Raw genomic sequence first — 17,746 nt, 5'->3', positions numbered from 1 at the left:
ATTGTCTCCATGCGATGCAGTAATTCATGCAGAAGGAGCCCCAACTGAGTATGGAGGACGTACATGGACAGAATTTTCAGTAGGCCAACATTTCTGTATTAAAAATCTTTTTTTTTAATTGGTCTTATGTAATATTCTAACTTTCTGAGATACTGAATTTTGAGTTTTGGATTACCTGTAGGCCATAATCAGCAAAATGAAAAGAAATAAAACACCTGAAATACATCATTCAGTGTGTATAAAATATATGAGTTTCACTTTTTGAATAGAATTACTGAAATAAATGAACTTTTCCATGATATTCTAATTTATTGAGATGCACCTGTAGTTTCATCTGGAAGGGATAACAATCTAAACGAGAGAAACTAACTTACTCATGCTGGATAAGATACATCAAAGACCTTGTGAAGATTCTTCCCTATGGTAGAACTTGCCTCAGCTCAACTGACTGACACGCAAATGACTTTCCATTTACTCTCGGAAGACGTGTGGCAGCCTGGAATTGCTCTTACGAAGACTCCACATTCACAGCTAACAGTCGCCTCTCCCCTGCCCAAGTCGGTGTCAGACGCTGGTCATCCTGGTGACTGGGTATTACTGAAAGTTTACAAAAGAAAAAACGCTTCTCACCTCAAAGTGCAAGGGCTAATCCCAGGGGCTGCTGATACCCTCAACCCTACTAGAGCTTCAAGTTCATCCTACATGAGAGGAGATGCTTAGTGATTTAACTCCAACACTGGAGAGAAACCCCCAGGTGAAGAGAGAGGTCCGGTGTCTCCGCAGACTGCTATTGGTGGTGTATGTATCACTTGCCATATTCAGCACCTCACTAAGGTTTTTCCCCGCTGTGATTTCTGATGTGAGACCGAAGACTGTTCCTGAAACAGAAACTTTCACCACATTTCGAGCAGCAGTACCGTTTCTCCCCCTTGTGCAGTTTTGAATGGGTCTGAAGATTGCTTCTTCTGGTGAACCTCTTTCCACAGTCGGGGCAGCAGTATGGTTTCTCTCCAGTGTGAAGCCTCACGTGCATCTGAAGGTCACTGCTTCTGGAGAATCGTTTCCCACACTCCGAACAGGGATACGGCCTTTCTCCAGTGTGGAACCGTTTGTGGACCTGAAGGCTGCTGTTGGAGGCGTATCGTTTGCCACATTGAGCACAGCAATATGGCTTCTCCCCCGTGTGGATTCTCAAGTGTTTATTCAGGCTGCTCGTCTGCGAAAACTGCCTGCCGCACTGAGAGCAGCAGTACGGCTTCTCTCCAGTGTGAACTCTCGCATGGGTCTGAAGGTGGCTCCTTCGTGAAAATCGGTTGTCACATTCAATGCAGGCGTACGGCTTCTCCCCAGAGTGAGTTCTCATGTGGCTGTTCAGGGTGCTCCTAAGAGTGAATCTTTTGCCACACTCGGCACAGCAATGTCTCTTCTCTGGAGCGTGAATTTTTACGTGGCTGTAAAAACTGCTCCTCACAGAGAATATCTTTCCACAGTCAGAACAGCAGAATGTCTTCTGTTTGGAATAACTCCGCTTATATTTAGTTTTAGCTTTGCTTTTTGAGGTTTTCCTAGTCTCATGGCAGGCCGCCGAACTTGCAGATTTTGAATTGTGCGCCTGTGGCTGAGTTTTGATTGCGTCTATCTGTGTTAACTTCACAACTGGCAGGAAACTGTGCGGCAACGAGGCCGGTAGCAAAATCTCCGATCCAGATGACAGATTTTTCACAGTTTCATTTTCCTCTGGGATACGCTGAACAGAGCTCTGAGGAGATGAAGATGGGGAGGAGGTGCCATTTTCTAATAGATCTGGAAAAAAATACATAATTGCACAGTTTTGCGTAAGTACAACAATCAGAAAGGAAACAAAAATGATAAGAATTCATCATGTAACGTACAACAGCATATTGATGAAATAAAGCCAGCTGTGACACTGCTGCATCACCATCATCTAAATGGTGACGTACACTGCTGGTCAAATGTTTTAGAACACCTCTGTTTTTCTTCAAATTTAAAATCAGTTGAAATTCAGTGAATGACCTAAAATGGTGAAAAGGTAACCAGCAAACTAGCTAAGGTTTAAATTGAGAGTTTAAAGGGGCCTTCCATCAAGGAACAACTAATAGATTACAACCTACAGACGTTCTGCAGCAATTCAAGTAGATGAAGCCTTGCAGTTTGAGACAAACAATTTGCACAGGTGTCCCAACTTCTGTTGATTACTTACAAACCCTCTGTGTGTCTCAAAGCAGACTGTGTAACTACACCCCCTCTGAAGTACTGCTTTGACAATATCCCACTGGCATGGAACAAATAAACAATCGTAATAAAAAAAAATAAGTGAAGGAAACATTAAGTGTACACAATTTCATTTAGATGGCACTCTGTTGCCCTTTTATCTACCACCCAACTGTTTATGGTAATCCCTTCTATTTTTTTTTTTTTATCTACCGTATATACTCGAGTATAAAGTCAGGTGTTGAAACCTGAAAAATCGATCATAAAAATCAGACCCCGACTTATATGCCCATTGGAAACTAGAACACTTAAATCTCTTGTAACTACAAATCCTTTCTGTCTTTTTTCAGAAAACCGTTCGGTAATATGATTTTCCAATGTCGGCCATGAGGCAATACCAGTTCGCAGAGCACACTTTGTCTTAGGCATTTTTCTTAATACATCTTTTTGCCTCCTCCAATCTCACACCAGTTTTTCAAACACAGCGAATTTTGTTGCAGCCGCGTAGTTACCAATTTCTTTCGCTGCTTCAACGACTTTTCATTTAAAACCAGCTTCCTATTTTCTTCTGATCGAACGCTCCATCGTAGATAAGGGACGCTTTTACAATAAAGGTGTAGGAGGGTGCAAGATACAAAAAATAGTGCAAACATTGCTTTGGAATAGTTCGGGTATTACTGTGTGGTCACGTAGGCACAATACATAGAAACAAAATGGCCGTGTGCTCCGTGGTGACGCTCTCAGGTGGGTGCTAGCATATCATAATCTCTTGGACCAATGGCGCGAGTTTTCCGCATTCAGTTATATAATTTATAATGCCGATCATATGGTACAATCAAGCCCAGAATTATCCATGGGAGAACTTACACCTGAGTATATATGATATATTTTGGGATATTTATTTATATTTTAAACTGTTCAGTCAGTTTTCCCAACTTTTGGGATTGAAACCTGCTGATAGATTTGGGGGGCAAGTTGGTCTAGAGTGAGTCTCTTCAGGGCTGACCAGTGACTATCCTGCTTTATGGTTAATGTTGGAAGTCTCACACCATTTTTTGTCACATTTGTAACTCCAGCACACAACAGTAAGCTGTTTGTGTGACAACTGAGTAAAATCGGGCAAGGGCGGCCACGGTCATGGAGGTGACAAACAATCCAATGGTCACTATAACAGAGCTCCAGAGGTCTTTCCTGAGATAGAGAACCTGTCAGAGGGACAAGCACCTCAGCAGAATTCTGTCAGTCAGGTGTAAAAGGTGAAGAGACTTTGAAAGAAGTCACTTGTGAGTAAAAGGAGTCTCACACCATTTTTTGTCACATTTGTAACTCCAGCACACAACAGTAAGCTATTTGTTTGTGCGGCAACCGAGTAAAATCGGGCAAGAAGGGCCACGGTCATGGAAGTGACAAACAATCCAATTGTCACTATAACAGAGCGCCAGAGGTCTTTCCTGAGATGGAGAACCTGTCAGAGGGACAAGCACCTCAGCAGAATTCTGTCAGTCAGGTGTAAAAGGTGAAGTGACTTTGAAAGAAGTCACTTGTGAGTAAAAGGCATATGACAGCCTGCTTAGACTCAGAACATAGGGGGACATTCTCTAGCCTGATGAACCAGTTTTCACAAAATTTTGCATGTGCACTGCTGTTGGTCCAACTTAAAATACAGGGTGGCTCACGAAAAACTGTCCCGCCTATACCGAGATGACTGCCTGTATTATTGTGGTATTTCCCCTCTACTTACCCTTTACCTAGAGGTAAGTGTACTCGTCAAGTTCGTTATCGGGTTGATCTACTGTTCCACCTTAAGATTATCACACACATACTGTACATAGCTGTACGAATACACACAGAAACTCAGCAGTGCCCTATGAATGACAAACACACAGCTTCTTAATCTCTAGCACTTTAAATCACACAAGTGCTTTAGGAATAACTCAGCCTGTCCCTCTCTCAGCACTTCAAGAGACTTACTTATTATCGGCACAAACAACATACAATGTTTTAAAGATATCTCAGACCTAAATATTACTTTAGGTCTCCAAGAAAATACTCTGACATACAAAGGCTCAGCATCCTTGACTATCGGCCATTTATTAGCCAAGAATGCCTTACTTTACGTTCTGTTCCCGTCTATTAGGTGGAGCTCTCACCCTCAGCCTTAATAAACCTCGCAGCACAGAGATAATGGCAAAGCTCCGGCTGCACCAGGTGCTCAAAGAAATCGACCTTATTACTTCAGTCACTCCAGACATGAAGACAAAGTATAGAAAGTTAAAAGCAGCGTGGTATTTATTACAGGAATAATAATAGAAAATAGGACTGATAGTAAAAGTCTGGATATATATAGTCTTTAGAAAAAGCTTACGAAAAAGTAAAGATGACAAGGATGAATGTCGCAGGCGGCTTGTGATCACGCACTCGTCGTTGGTCATAAGATGCTTTTCTGACAATCAGATGGAAATGGCTGCACGTTCTGTCGCTCTGTTCTCTTCTCCTGCTGTCTTCGTCCCTTCTACTTCCTCTCTCCTATGTCGCTCTTCAGATGAGGCATATTTATTATAAAATTCTACCGGGCTTTCACAACACATGATTGTTGCATGCACCTGATTGGCTGGCTGTCAATATGATGAATGAATTCTGCTCAAACTCTTGAATCTATCTTTTCCCAAATTAATCAAGTTTTTTGATGTAGCCTGAGGTATTGTCAAGTCTTCCTTTCCCAGGCTGTAAAACCAATTTAGCACTATGTTGTGAACAACCGTTATGAAAGTGAGGTGTAAGGGAAGAGAATATGCTTTTGTTATTATAATGCCTATACAAGTGTCCTGCATCTGAATTCATCTTGCTGTGATTGAGCAAAATATAATGGAAATATAAAAAAAATGTAGATTTTGTACCCCACAATACTGCATTATGTGATGATGAGAAAAATTATGAAATGTGGTCCTCACATTTACAGAAGATGCTGAAGGTGATCTCCTTGGGTGTCAATACACCTCTGTGCCCATTTCAGCGTGTTCACGTGCACTCTATCTGGCGACAGATGAGACGGGAGTCGTCTTGGTGGAGGTGGGCCACCCTGTATAAGTGATATTGTGCATTGGGGAGAGGGGATGTAACAGAAACTAGTGCAGACATGTGGATTACCATCTGGCAGAAGGTACGTGCTGGGGCTCATAGGAGGAAACCTTCAGCACACACACACACACCATGTGTTGTTGTGGCCAAAGTGCAATCTCACCCAAAACCACATGTACCGCATTTTCTTCTCCACAAATTTGGATAAATGTTATTGCCTCGCTGGTTTACAGCTTTTGTATAAGAGTATAGTTATTGCCAAACGTTTTGAGAATGACACAAATGTTAATTTCCACAAAATTTGCTGCCTCAGTTTTTCTGATAGTAATTTTACCTATTTACACTATTTTACAATTCAATTGATTGGACAGGTTAGAAAAGTCCCACATATGACCAAAACCAAGCCATGACGTCAAAGGCGTTGCCTGCAGGGCTTAGGGACAGGATTGTGTCGAGGTACAGGCCTTGGGAGGGCTGCAGCCCAGAAGGTTCTCAAGGCCAGAGTAGCCCACGCTGAAGTTTAGACCACCTCTGACTCGTTCTAGAACTGACCACCTGACCAAACTGAGCAATTGTGGGAGAAAAGCCTTGGTAAGAGAGGTGACCAAGAACCCAGTGGTAACTCTGGTGGAACCCCATAGAACCTGTGTGGAGATGGGAGAAACCTCCAGAAGGACAACCAGGACTTCAACACTCTATCTGTCTGGGCTTTATGGAAGAGTGTGTGCCTACTACAAGGAGGCAAGACAGTAACTAGTTAAGTAGGCACTCTGTTGTGAATTCAGCAAACAAAATGGCTTCCGATATATTACCACAAAGAAGGCCAGAATCCAAGCTAGCCTGACCAGAAAAGGTTCACTCCGCTACAGCCTGAGTGTCTACCCACCTGGCAGGCTTCAGTCTACACTGAGCCAAATGGGTTTGGCCTTAAAAAATTTAAAAAGAAATCAAACATATAAAATCAAAGTCACAAAATACGATCAAACTGCCCCAAAAGGGAGTGGATTACTTAAACCCTTGATTTGAAGGGGAGGGGAAAAGGACAATAAAAGAAGGACTTTACTAAAATTATGGGTCTGGGGTGGTGTCTAGGGCGGCACGGTGGCGCAGTGGGTAGCGCTGCTGCCTCGCAGTTGGGAGATCTGGGGTCCTCCCTGCGTGGAGTTTGCATGTTCTCCCCGTGTCTGCGTGGGTTTCCTCCCACAGTCCAAAGACATGCAGGTTAGGTGGATTGGCGATTCTAAATTGGCCCTAGTGTGTGCTTGGTGTGTGGGTGTGTTTGTGTGTGTCCTGCGGTGGGTTGGCACCCTGCCCAGGATTGGTTCCTGCCTTGTGCCCTGTGTTGGCTGGGATTGGCTCCAGCAGACCCCTGTGACCCTGTGTTCGGATTCAGCGGGTTGGAAAATGGATGGATGGATGGATGGATGGATGGATGGGTGGTGTCTAACAGTAATGCAAGGGGTGGTCCTGCCTCCAAAAGACAAGGAACATTTAAAGAAACAGTACATAAACAAGTCTGTGCCTCACAAAAAACTAAAGATAGAAGCTAAATAATAATTATTTGTAGAAAGAAGAAGAAGAAGAAATAACCCAAACTGAAAAGTAAATGAAAAAGGCAAGGAAAAGGAATATAACTATAAGTCACGGAAGGAACCCACACACACACACACCTTTTAACTTTTCAACTCAGAATGCATCGATCATATAAGATACCATTTAAGTCACATGACACGTTACACCACTTTTCCGATTTCAGCTCTTACCTTCACCGGAATACGGTAAACTCGACACTCTCTCAGTCTTCATCACATCCCAGTCCCAAGACTCGCTCTTCAGAAGGACAAAGTGCGGTTCACTCTCTGTCACGCCAGTTCCACTTCCCTCCCCATGTGGACGCACAGGCCAACAGGGCCATTCTGATTCAATGTCTTCGGACTTGATGCGGCTTACAGCGTCACGGGTGTCGGATGTTGGCTCAGGCTCTTCTTTAATGACTGCCAGCCCCCCTTGACAGTTTTCTTCTTTTGTCTGACGTTGCCCAGACTCCCAATCACTGTCATCGTCTTCTTCTTCTTTAATGACCACAAGTCTTTTGTTCTCCATGCTATACGTGGAGACTCGGGTGTAGCCGGACATTCTCTCCTGGCTGTTTTATGTGGGGGCCGCTTGCACCTTAATGTTATAGTCTCCTCGACAGATGGCCTTCTCTCAATTAGGGATATTATAATGATAGTAACACCTTTATTTGTGACCCATCAGTGTCTCTTTACTGACAACAGCCAACACGTCCAGTTGTCAGCAGCAAAAAGAAGCCCATAGCAGGCAGTAGCAGGTATGGCCCCTTGGCTTTTGAAGCTCTCGATTTTTGTCCCTTCAAATAAAATGAAGGGCCTTACCCCAGGCAGCCTGTCTGTCCGGCCATCTATGGGTGTGCTTCAGCTTGACAGGCCTTTCTCAGTCTGGTTTACAGAAGATATAGCAGCTAATCACATGGACGCAAGTGGGCTTCCTCGTTCTGATTGGCTTAGCACAGCGATCGGCCTCGAGCTGCTGATTGGCCTAATCTTTGAAAGCTGGCACTCCTGTGGTGAGCCACCACACCACATATCCAAAACGTCAACACTGGTCTGCACAGCACCTCAGTCGTCTCTTCTAAGGTCACTTACTTGAACTACTATGATGACATCTGGAGAGGTTACTGGACACTCGGATGCTTCTCTTCCATTCTGTATTTGTCACTTGAAACTTCACCTCCTTTTATTTGCCCTGTAGACAGAACAAAATGAACCAGAATCAGAAAAGCACTAAACACATCTGAACCAGCCACTTGTCACCTGCTGCTGCCCACGAATCAGTCAAGCTGCTCTTACCTGGACCTTCTCGTGAGTTTTTACATGGACCAAAGGCCTCACAAGTGGTCTACTTGGACACCACACAGCAAAGACAAACCATAACGTAACATCCTACGAGAATTTATAAATGATTCTGTACACTCATTGGTTGTGAACAGCGGGGTGGGTCCCCTAAGACCCCTAAGTTTGTGAATGTATTTACAGGTGCATGCGATACTAGTCCTGCGAGAAAATACTGATCCACGTCAGAATCTGCTTTTTCATTTTTAATCACTTGCATCTGAAAAGATCGATTCATAAATTCCAAAGAATCATATATTTTTTGTTATGTTCTTATGAAAACAGAGAATAAGAAAGTAAAAGATTTAACAAATGACAGGAGATCATTCAGTCCATTTGTCACTTGTGTGTTTCACTACTAGCTAAGCTGTCCCGGCATCTCATTCACGTTCTTTTTAAAGGTTGTCGAGGTTTCTGCTCCAACTCCCTGCCTCGGCAGTTTTGTTCCAGAGCCCCACAGACTCTTTGCATAAAGAATCGTCCTTGACTTCAATCGGAAATACACTTCCTGTTCCTCAGACTAACAACACTACTCAGAACCCACAGCAAAGTTTAGTTCTATTCTTGATAGTTTACTTTTAGTCTGTTCAGGGTTGCAGCTAATAACTATTGTGCCAAATACAGGTAATTACCTGATTAATGTTTCGATTCATCAGTCAATTCGGTGAAAAATGTTCATGTAAATGTGCAAGCGCTTTATTAGAAAATTACAGTTTTCTTCTTGTATAAAAAATTTGACAAACGAGAGGAGACCATTTAGTCCATTTGTTGCCCATTTGTTTAGCTAAAAGCTAACATTACAACATTAGGACACTCTAGACGAGAGCAGGCCATTCAGCCCAACAAAGCTCGCCAGTCCTGCCCACTTAATTCTTCCAAAATAACATCAAGTCGAGTTTTGAAGTCCCCAACGTCTTACTGTCGACCACACTACTTGGTCGCTTATTCCAAGTTTCTATCGTACTTTGTGTAAAGAAAAACTTCCTAATGTTTCTACGAAATTTCCCCTTCACAAGTTTCTGTGTTCTTGATTGTTTTAGTTTGGGAAAATGGTTCAAAGGTTTTAACAGAAAATAAGCAGGCAAGAATCAGAGAGGAAAGGTCCAATACTTCAATTGTTTTTACTTGTTCAGATATAATATCAATTACATACAATATAATAGCAATATACATGCAGATATAGGAATTGTACTATTGACTCACAGTAATATATATATATATATGAATTATACTATTGATTTACAGTAATATATATATATATAAATTATACTATTGATTTACAGTAATATATATATATATATATATATGAATTATACTATACTTACAGTAATATCAAAAGACCCAGAGCCATCATCCTAGACCAGTAGACTGAGGGAGCCCGCGTGTCAGTCTCGTCAGAGGATCAACTCGTGAGCCTGGTCCAATACCGGGCGGTGTGCACGTTCCCCACGGTTGAGCTTCCGAAGAAACTGAGGGCGGAACCTTCCCTTATATACTAATTGAGTGTCCTTACCCAAAATGGCTTACGTGTAAGCAGTGTATACAGAAGTGATCAGTTTCAGCACACACCCTTCCACGGGACGCGGTGTTGTTTTTCTTCTACTTGGCCCTCACTGAGATGGTGCTTAGTATCAGAAGACACACAATAACAAGCGTTGCTTGCAATGAAGCCCCTCGAAGTGAAAAACAAGTACATGGCCTTGACTGTATTCCCATAACATTCTGAAACTCTTTATGAGAAGCAAGTTTTTGCACATTCTTTCGCTATCATCCCAAACATTCCAATCTTTGTAGCTGGTTTTGCACTGAAGCGACCAATCCCGACCCCCCCCCCCCTAACCCCCCCCCCCCCTTACTCCTTTATTTCATCCCTTCTCCTGTTACAGAGAAAACCTTTTTTATTACAATCGGTCCCTCGCTCAGTGCAAAATCAGCAACCTTGTCTGTCGTGCTCTGTTATTAATTCGTTTTAAAACACAAAACACAGCAATTAAATATAGTCATTAAAGCAATAATAATAATATCTTGCCATATTTGCATATTATTAGTCCTTAAAGCCATTTGCATGTTATTTTTTCTGTATCTGTGCTTGTAATATGTTAAAAGTGCATACAGTCCAGTTCATGAAAGTTGAGACATTTAGCCATCGAATGTCATTGCTAGCCGTGATTATCCAATCTGAAGCGCGTTGCTCCCAGTTTACTGTTTGCTGATGAGAGACCATGGACTGAGGTAACCACCTAGCCATTTGGTCTGCCACTTTGTGAGTATGTCGTCCCACATTCTCAAGCTTGTTTGCAGTTATTTCATTATCTACGGTGTTTAAAGTTCCTAGGGTGGTGCCAACCCCTCCTAAGAAAGTGTCATACCATGCCCGTTTAGCACGCTTACACTGTGGCAACAGTGGAAACGTCACTTGCCATGTAACCTTAGTCCTTTTTGCTATCATAGAAACAAGTTTACATGTGTCAATTATCGGTTCTACATGTGACTGTCTCATTATGGGGGTTCTGGCCCACACGGCTATAGCAAGCATTGGTATAGTCCTGTTAATAATTTCAGTTGCATTGATCCAGCCAATGGGCCCAGTCTTATTAGAGGTGTATTCGCCTGATGTTGCATTGACCTCGCACTGTACATTGGAGCCATTCCAGGGCCCCATACACCAAGTTACTTTCGACGTCCAGGTAATGTTTAAGTTTCTAGAGCACTCAATCAGATACTTCTGTGGTTTTACCCCCGGCACCTTCAAGTTCGAGGAGTAGATGGTGCACCCGTCACCAGTCGTAATGGTGAGGACATTGCAAGACTGATTCTCCGGACACGTCGTGTTCTCCTGCTGTCTAGATTTAGTGGAATTGTTCCACCACCATCGGACCTGAGTCGTCTCCTAAAGTACTGGCTCCTACTTCATTCAGAACACCCCCAATTCTGTAAAACAAGAACACAGCATGTTGCACCCACTCCTCTCCTCTTCCTGAAGCAGAATTTATGATTATGATACTACCTATTTACATTGTGTTAATTCTAAAAAAAAAAATTTTAACTTACACTTTAGCTTTACCCTTAACAATTTCGTGCTGCATGTTCTAATTCTTCAACGGGATATAAAGTCCTTCCTTTATTTTTCCCTTTTCCTTTGCCCTTGGCTTTTTTCCCTCCTTTCTTATGCTTACTCTTGCGTCGGTTTTTCTCCCTATCTTCCTCCTCCTCTTTCTCCGAGGAGCTCTCGGAAGATGAAGAGGGGCCAGTTTCATCACGCTTTTTGCTCAATTTCTCCCACTCAGCAAAGGTAAGAACTTCGTCATGCTTTTTACTTAATTTTTCCCATTCTGCAAAGGTAAGGAGCGAATGTACTTCCGCCTTTGCCACTCGCTTCTTTATTCCGCCAGACTTATCTATAAGTCCTTTTTTCTTTGCCCTGTCCAGGAGCAGTCCTGTAGGCTGTCCATCTATCTCCTCCTTAGGGACCTTAGCATTAATTAACGCTCCCCATAACTCCTTCCTATTCACTCCCCCTGTTCTATAGGCGCTATTCCTTGATGTAGCCCCAGTGGGTTGTGTTGCAGCTGTCCCTGGCGGGGCTCCTCCCCACTCTCCCAGGTCACCTAAATCCCGTAATTTGGCTACAACTTCCCCCACTCCTGCACCTACCTCATTCAGTAAAAGAGTCATTATTATTCCTTTCAAGTTAGCAGGGGCTGTTTTTATTAGGATGGTCCTGGCTATAGATGTAAATGGGAATACATCTAACTGATCCGCTTGGCCCGCTACCACGGCGTCCCTCATTGCCAATTCTCTAACCACTCGAATCGCCTGCTGCAAAGTCGTCCATGGTTTTACTTCAGGCCAATTCTGGGGGTGTGGATATATTTCATACGCTGCGTTCGCCGCCAGCGCCATCAACGTGCTGTCCCCTTCTAACTTAGTCAATTCTTGTCTCATTGCTTGTTTAAAACGGGAATCAACAGCATAATCTGTAAATTCAGTACCATCCCCCTTATCCAGTGACACATGCCCGGCTCCTGCATCATGCAAGCGTACGAACCATGTGTCTACTGGCTCATTTCGCCCTTGTGCATAACGTGATCTAAATCCTTCCCTTTCTTGTGCAGTGTAATCTTTGAAAACATCTCCCCTCCTAACATTACCATGTGCTTCAGTAAAAAGTCTGCGACGCATCACGGGTTTAGCCTGTAAAGGCAGAGGATCAATTACCGACCCTGCATCGGGTCCGTCATCATCCTCATAATCATCATCCCAAATGTTACCGTCCCATTTTTCAGGATCCCACTCATGGACGTTAACTGCGGCTACAAACGCTTTGATCTTTGCAACATCCGGTCTACGCTTCTTTTTCGCATTCACCTTGGCTATGCAAAAGGCTGCCTTTTCCGCCATCCCCTCGGCTCTCTGTACCCGCGGCAATAATACAGCTACCTGGGATTCGGCCATTGAGGCCCGCCCTAACGCATCCGCCAAGTCCATTTGCATTTTCTTAATCTCCCTTTCTTTTTCGTCTATCAGACTGTCCAGATTTTTAACCACAGTTAGCAAAACCCACCCTCGCATCTGCAAGCCCGTTATGGGTTCCTTTGCAGACACCTGACATTTCTTAAGCGCGGCTAGTACATTCACTGGTGTTGGGGAATCCAAGCTCTGCCAATATTGTGCTAATCCCCCCCCCACATCTCAATTCTCTGGCGCAGTCTTCCCATACTGTTTCTTCCCAGCCGGGGAGAGGTAAAGGAGCTGCGCCAGGGCTTTTATCCTTTTTCTTAAACATCTCTGATTTCCTTTGCCTCACTTAATAGTTCAATATTTTACCAGATTCCCCAAAATCCTGCCGACTACGCCAAAATGTTTTAGTTTGGGAAAATGGTTCAAAGGTTTTAACAGAAAATAAGCAGGCAAGAATCAGAGAGGAAAGGTCCAATACTTCAATTGTTTTTACTTGTTCAGATATAATATCAATTACATACAATATAATAGCAATATACATGCAGATATAGGAATTGTACTATTGACTCACAGTAATATATATATATATATATGAATTATACTATTGATTTACAGTAATATATATATATATAAATTATACTATTGATTTACAGTAATATATATATATATATAAATTATACCATTGACTTACAGTAATATATATATATATATATATATGAATTATACTATACTTGCAGTAATATCAAAAGACCCAGAGCCATCATCCTAGACCAGTAGACTGAGGGAGCCCGCGTGTCAGTCTCGTCAGAGGATCAACTCGTGAGCCTGGTCCAATACCGGGCGGTGTGCACGTTCCCCACGGTTGAGCTTCCGAAGAAACTGAGGGCGGAACCTTCCCTTATATACTAATTGAGTGTCCTTACCCAAAATGGCTTACGTGTAAGCAGTGTATACAGAAGTGATCAGTTTCAGCACACACCCTTCCACGGGACGCAGTATTGTTTTTCTTCTACTTGGCCCTCACTGAGATGGTGCCTAGTATCAGAAGACACACAATAACAAGCGTTGCTTGCAATGAAGCCCCTCGAAGTGAAAAACAAGTACATGGCCTTGACTGTATTCCCATAACATTCTGAAACTCTTTATGAGAAGCAAGTTTTTGCACATTCTTTCGCTATCATCCCAAACATTCCAATCTTTGTAGCTGGTTTTGCACTGAAGCGACCAACCCCCCCCCCCCCTCTTACTCCTTTATTTCATCCCTTCTCCTGTTACAGAGAAAACCTTTTTTATTACATTGATGAACTCATTTTAAAGTCACCGTCTCGATCCACTGGACTAATTCACTTCAAATTTTAAACACTTCAGTCAGGTCTCCTCTTTATCTTCTTTTCCTTAAACTGTAAAGGCTCAGCTCTTTTCATCTTTCCTCATCACTCATCCCCTGTAGCCCTGGAATCAGCCTAGTCGCTCTTCTCTGGACTTTGTCCAATGCTGTTACATCCCTTTTGTAGTTTGGGGACCAAAACTGCACCCAGTACTCCAGAGGAGGCCTCACCAGCGTGTTATAAAGCTTGATCAGAACCTCCTGTGACTTGCACTCCACACATCAAGGCACTATATAACCTGACATTCTGTTAGCCTTCTTAATGGCTTCTGAACATTGTCTGGAACTCGATTGCTTAGAGTTCACTCCATCCATCCATCCATTATCCATTGCTTATCCGAAGTCGGGTCGCGGGGGCAGCAGCCTAAGCAGGGAAGTCCAGACCTCCCTCTCCCCGGCCACCTCCTTCAGTTCCTCTAGGGGGACCCCGAGGCGTTCCAAGGCCAGCCAGGAGATATAATTCCTCCAGCGTGTCCTGGGTCTGCCCTGTGGCCTTCTCCCAATGGAACATGCCCGGAACACCCCCCTAGGGAGGTACCCAGGGGGCATCCTAACCAGATGACTCAATGTGGAGGAGCAGCGACACTACTCCGAGTCTCTCCCGGATATCTGAACTCCGCACCCTATCTCTAAGGGAAAGTCCAGCCACCATGCAGAGAAAACTAATTTCGGCTGCTTGTATTCACGATCTTGCTCTTTCGGTCACTACCCAAAGCTCGTGGCCATAGGTGAGGGTAGGAACGTAGATCGACTGGTAAATTGACAACCTCGCCTTTTGGCTCAGCTCTCTCTTCACCACGATGGACCGTTGCAGAGCCCGCATTACAAAATGCAATGCTTCAGTCCTAAATGCACTTTTCTTTTCTAAATAATCTACATATCACCCATAATCATTCCAACAGATGGATCATCATAAACATTTGCAGTAATAAAATGCATTGCATTTTTCATTCCAACACATAGCGAATCACACACATGAACATTCATTTAATGAATCCCATACCAAATGGCACATATGAAGATACCAGCATTAAATTGTCATTCCAGCAGGTGGTGCATTACAAAATGCTTGTAGTAATGTACTTTATTACTACAAATGTTTGTGATGTGCCACAGGAGAGTTCTGGAGGGGTTGTTCTTGAGACCAAAGTCAATGTCACATTTGTGCTGATGAAGCTACTTATATTAAGGCTTTCTGATAAGCCTTACAAAGCCTCAATGTCTATTTCTTACGCTCATTCACTGAGCCACTTGTGTGTTCTGCTCATCACTTACTCTGCCATATATGGATTACTACCAGTCTAGCACATTCCATGACGTGTTTGCATTTTCTTTTAACCAATGCTAACTGTGGATTAAGCTCTCCAAGACCATTCTGCCTTCTTCCATCATATTGAAACAGCAAGCCTGTTCAGTTTTTAACGTTCATTCACAGTCCTTACTATAGTTTCTTACCAAGTGCCTTAAAGACTTTTCTGTTTTCATAAGTTAATAAACCACATGCAAACATATACTATCAAAAAAATGTTTGGCGTCACCCAAATATTTTAATTTTCTTCATACCTTTTTTATCAAGATACCATTACACTGATTTTAAAAAATTAGGCAAGGTATTACTAGTGTGTATAATGGCTATTATTGCTTGAAATTACTAATTTCAGATTTAGTTGAAGATAAACTAAACACAGATAGATGTTTAGGAAAGGCACTATATGAAGGACAGACAGGTGGAAGGGTGCCATATAAAAGATTGATTGAAAGTAAAGGGCACTACATAGCACATAGATAAATGGTTAGGAAAATCACTACATGACTGATAATATACGATAGATAGAGGTGAATGGGTGAAAGGCACTATGAAGAGCTAGAGGTGGAAAGACATTATATAACCAATTGAAAGGAAAGACACTATATGACTGATTGATAGAGATAAATTTGAAAGGCACTATATATATATATACTGTGTATATCAATATATATATATATTGACTATTACATCTTGCCTGAAGAAGGGACCTGAGTTGCCTTGAAAGCTTGCATATTGTAATCTTTTTAGCTAGCCAATAAAAGGGGTGATTGTGCTTGACTTTTCACTAAAGGCACCATATAATAGACAGATAGATATGAAAGGCACTATATGATAGATAGATAAAATTATTTTCCCAAAGGGCTTTTTTTTAAAGTAAACACAGAAATATTATAACAAACAACAACCATCTTCACCACCCCCCCTTTAAATAGATAAAGACTACCTGATACTGTAGATATAAAAGATGCTATATAAATATTTATAATATTTACAACAGATAAGTTTACAGGGAAGACAGTCAGCAAGTACACCTCGCCGTTCACGTTCAAAGGCGAGGCGTTAGGGCAATAAGAACAGCGACCTGCTGCGCGTGCACGTCACCGACGTCTGACACAGAGCATGCGTGAAACGGAGCACTGACCGGCGGTGTTTGTCGAAGCGAAATAAAAACAGAACTAGGGGGCCGGGGTCACGGAAACCAAACAGAGAACCGGCAACAAAGACATATAAGTAATAAAAAAGGGAAAGGTAGGAGACCTTCAATGGCCAGCTTTGGTGTAAAACGTCATTCATAGAGAACCGCAACAAAGCGGCGTCCTTTAATGGGCGGCCACTTCGTACGTGTGAGTGAGCGGAGCCCGCGGAGCCCGCGGCGCACCGCACAACTGAGGCGGAGGAGGCGGACGACGTTCATGCGGGGCTCGCGCACTCCGACCTCTACTCCACTCTTCTTTCGCTGTCACTTTATAACACAGTACGTACCGTTGATCTTTCTTTTTTGTTTATTATTGTTTCCGGACAGTCGGATACCGTCAGCCCGCCAATCGATTCAACCGCTTCAGCGTGCGCCTGTAAACACGGTGAGTCATCCCGCTTCCGGTGACGTCGTCAGCTTCGAAGAAACAGAATTATAAAATTAGGCGTATTGCTGCCATCTACTGGATGGAGGAAGAACCAAACTTATAGATCGATAGTGAACTCTTTATTTTTCCCAGTGTCATTTTTAACAGAACTTCAAAAAATAAATAACATGATTATATTATAACCCATAACTACTACGAATGCATCTTTCAGCTGCTCCCACTTAGGGCTTGCCACAGTAGATCATCTTCTTCCATATCTTCCTGTCCTCTACATCTTGTTCTGTTACACCCACCACATGGTTGTCCTCTCTCAGTGCATCCATAAACTTCCTCTTAGGCCTTCCTCTTTTCCTCTTACCTGGCAGCTCTATCCTTAACATCCTTTTCCCAATATACCCAGCATCTCTCTTCTGGGGCAGCAGTTGCTGCCTCACAGTAAGGAAACCTGGGTTTGCTTCCCGGGTCTTCCCTGCGTGGAGTTTGCATGTTCTCCCCATGTCTGCATGGGTTTCCTCCCACAGTCCAAAGACATGCAGATTAGGTGCATTGGCGATCCTAAATTGTCCCTAGTGTGTGCTTGGTGTGTGTGTGTGTGTGCGCGCACCCTGCGGTGGGCTGGCACCCTTCCTGGGGTCTGTTTCCTTCCTTGTGTTCTGTGTTGGCTGGGATTGGCTCCAGCAGACCCCCGTGACCCTGTAGTTAGGATATAGCAGGTTGGATAATGGATAGATGGATGGATAATCTAATCCAGCTTCGCAGACCACACTGGCCATCACCAAGTTCT

General features: G+C 43.1%; 1 protein-coding gene across 2 annotated transcripts; it reads right to left on the bottom strand.

The window, feature by feature from the left end:
- Positions 1 to 251: 251 nt before the first annotated feature.
- On the bottom strand, positions 252 to 16,964 carry LOC114665453 (zinc finger protein 501-like). 2 transcript variants are annotated; one of them, XM_028820043.2, is made up of 3 exons: positions 16,862 to 16,964; positions 7,074 to 8,076; positions 252 to 1,803 (listed from the first exon to the last, which is right to left on the bottom strand). In XM_028820043.2, exons 2-3 carry the CDS (start codon positions 7,444 to 7,446, stop codon positions 830 to 832), a joined length of 1,347 nt encoding a protein of 448 aa, XP_028675876.1. In that variant the 5' UTR covers positions 7,447 to 8,076; positions 16,862 to 16,964; the 3' UTR covers positions 252 to 829. The 2 variants fall into 2 exon arrangements, with proteins under 2 accessions (XP_028675876.1, XP_051782415.1); XM_051926455.1 differs by having other exon boundaries at positions 16,858 to 16,958.
- Between the last annotated feature and the right edge of the window lie 782 nt (positions 16,965 to 17,746).

The sequence above is a fragment of the Erpetoichthys calabaricus genome, chromosome 1 (genome assembly GCF_900747795.2).
Source record: "Erpetoichthys calabaricus chromosome 1, fErpCal1.3, whole genome shotgun sequence".
NCBI lineage: Eukaryota > Metazoa > Chordata > Cladistia > Polypteriformes > Polypteridae > Erpetoichthys > Erpetoichthys calabaricus.
Note: the sequence above shows the minus strand (reverse complement) of the source record. Positions and strands in the feature narration are given on the sequence as shown.

Coding starts and splice junctions, on each gene's coding strand:
- LOC114665453 (XM_028820043.2), bottom strand. CDS start 7,446: ATGTCCGGCTACACCCGAGTCTCCACGTATAGCATGGAGAACAAAAGA. Junction 1,804..7,073: donor TTTACCGTATTCCGGTGAAG/GTAAGAGCTGAA, acceptor ATTTTTTTCCAG/ATCTATTAGAAAATGGCACC.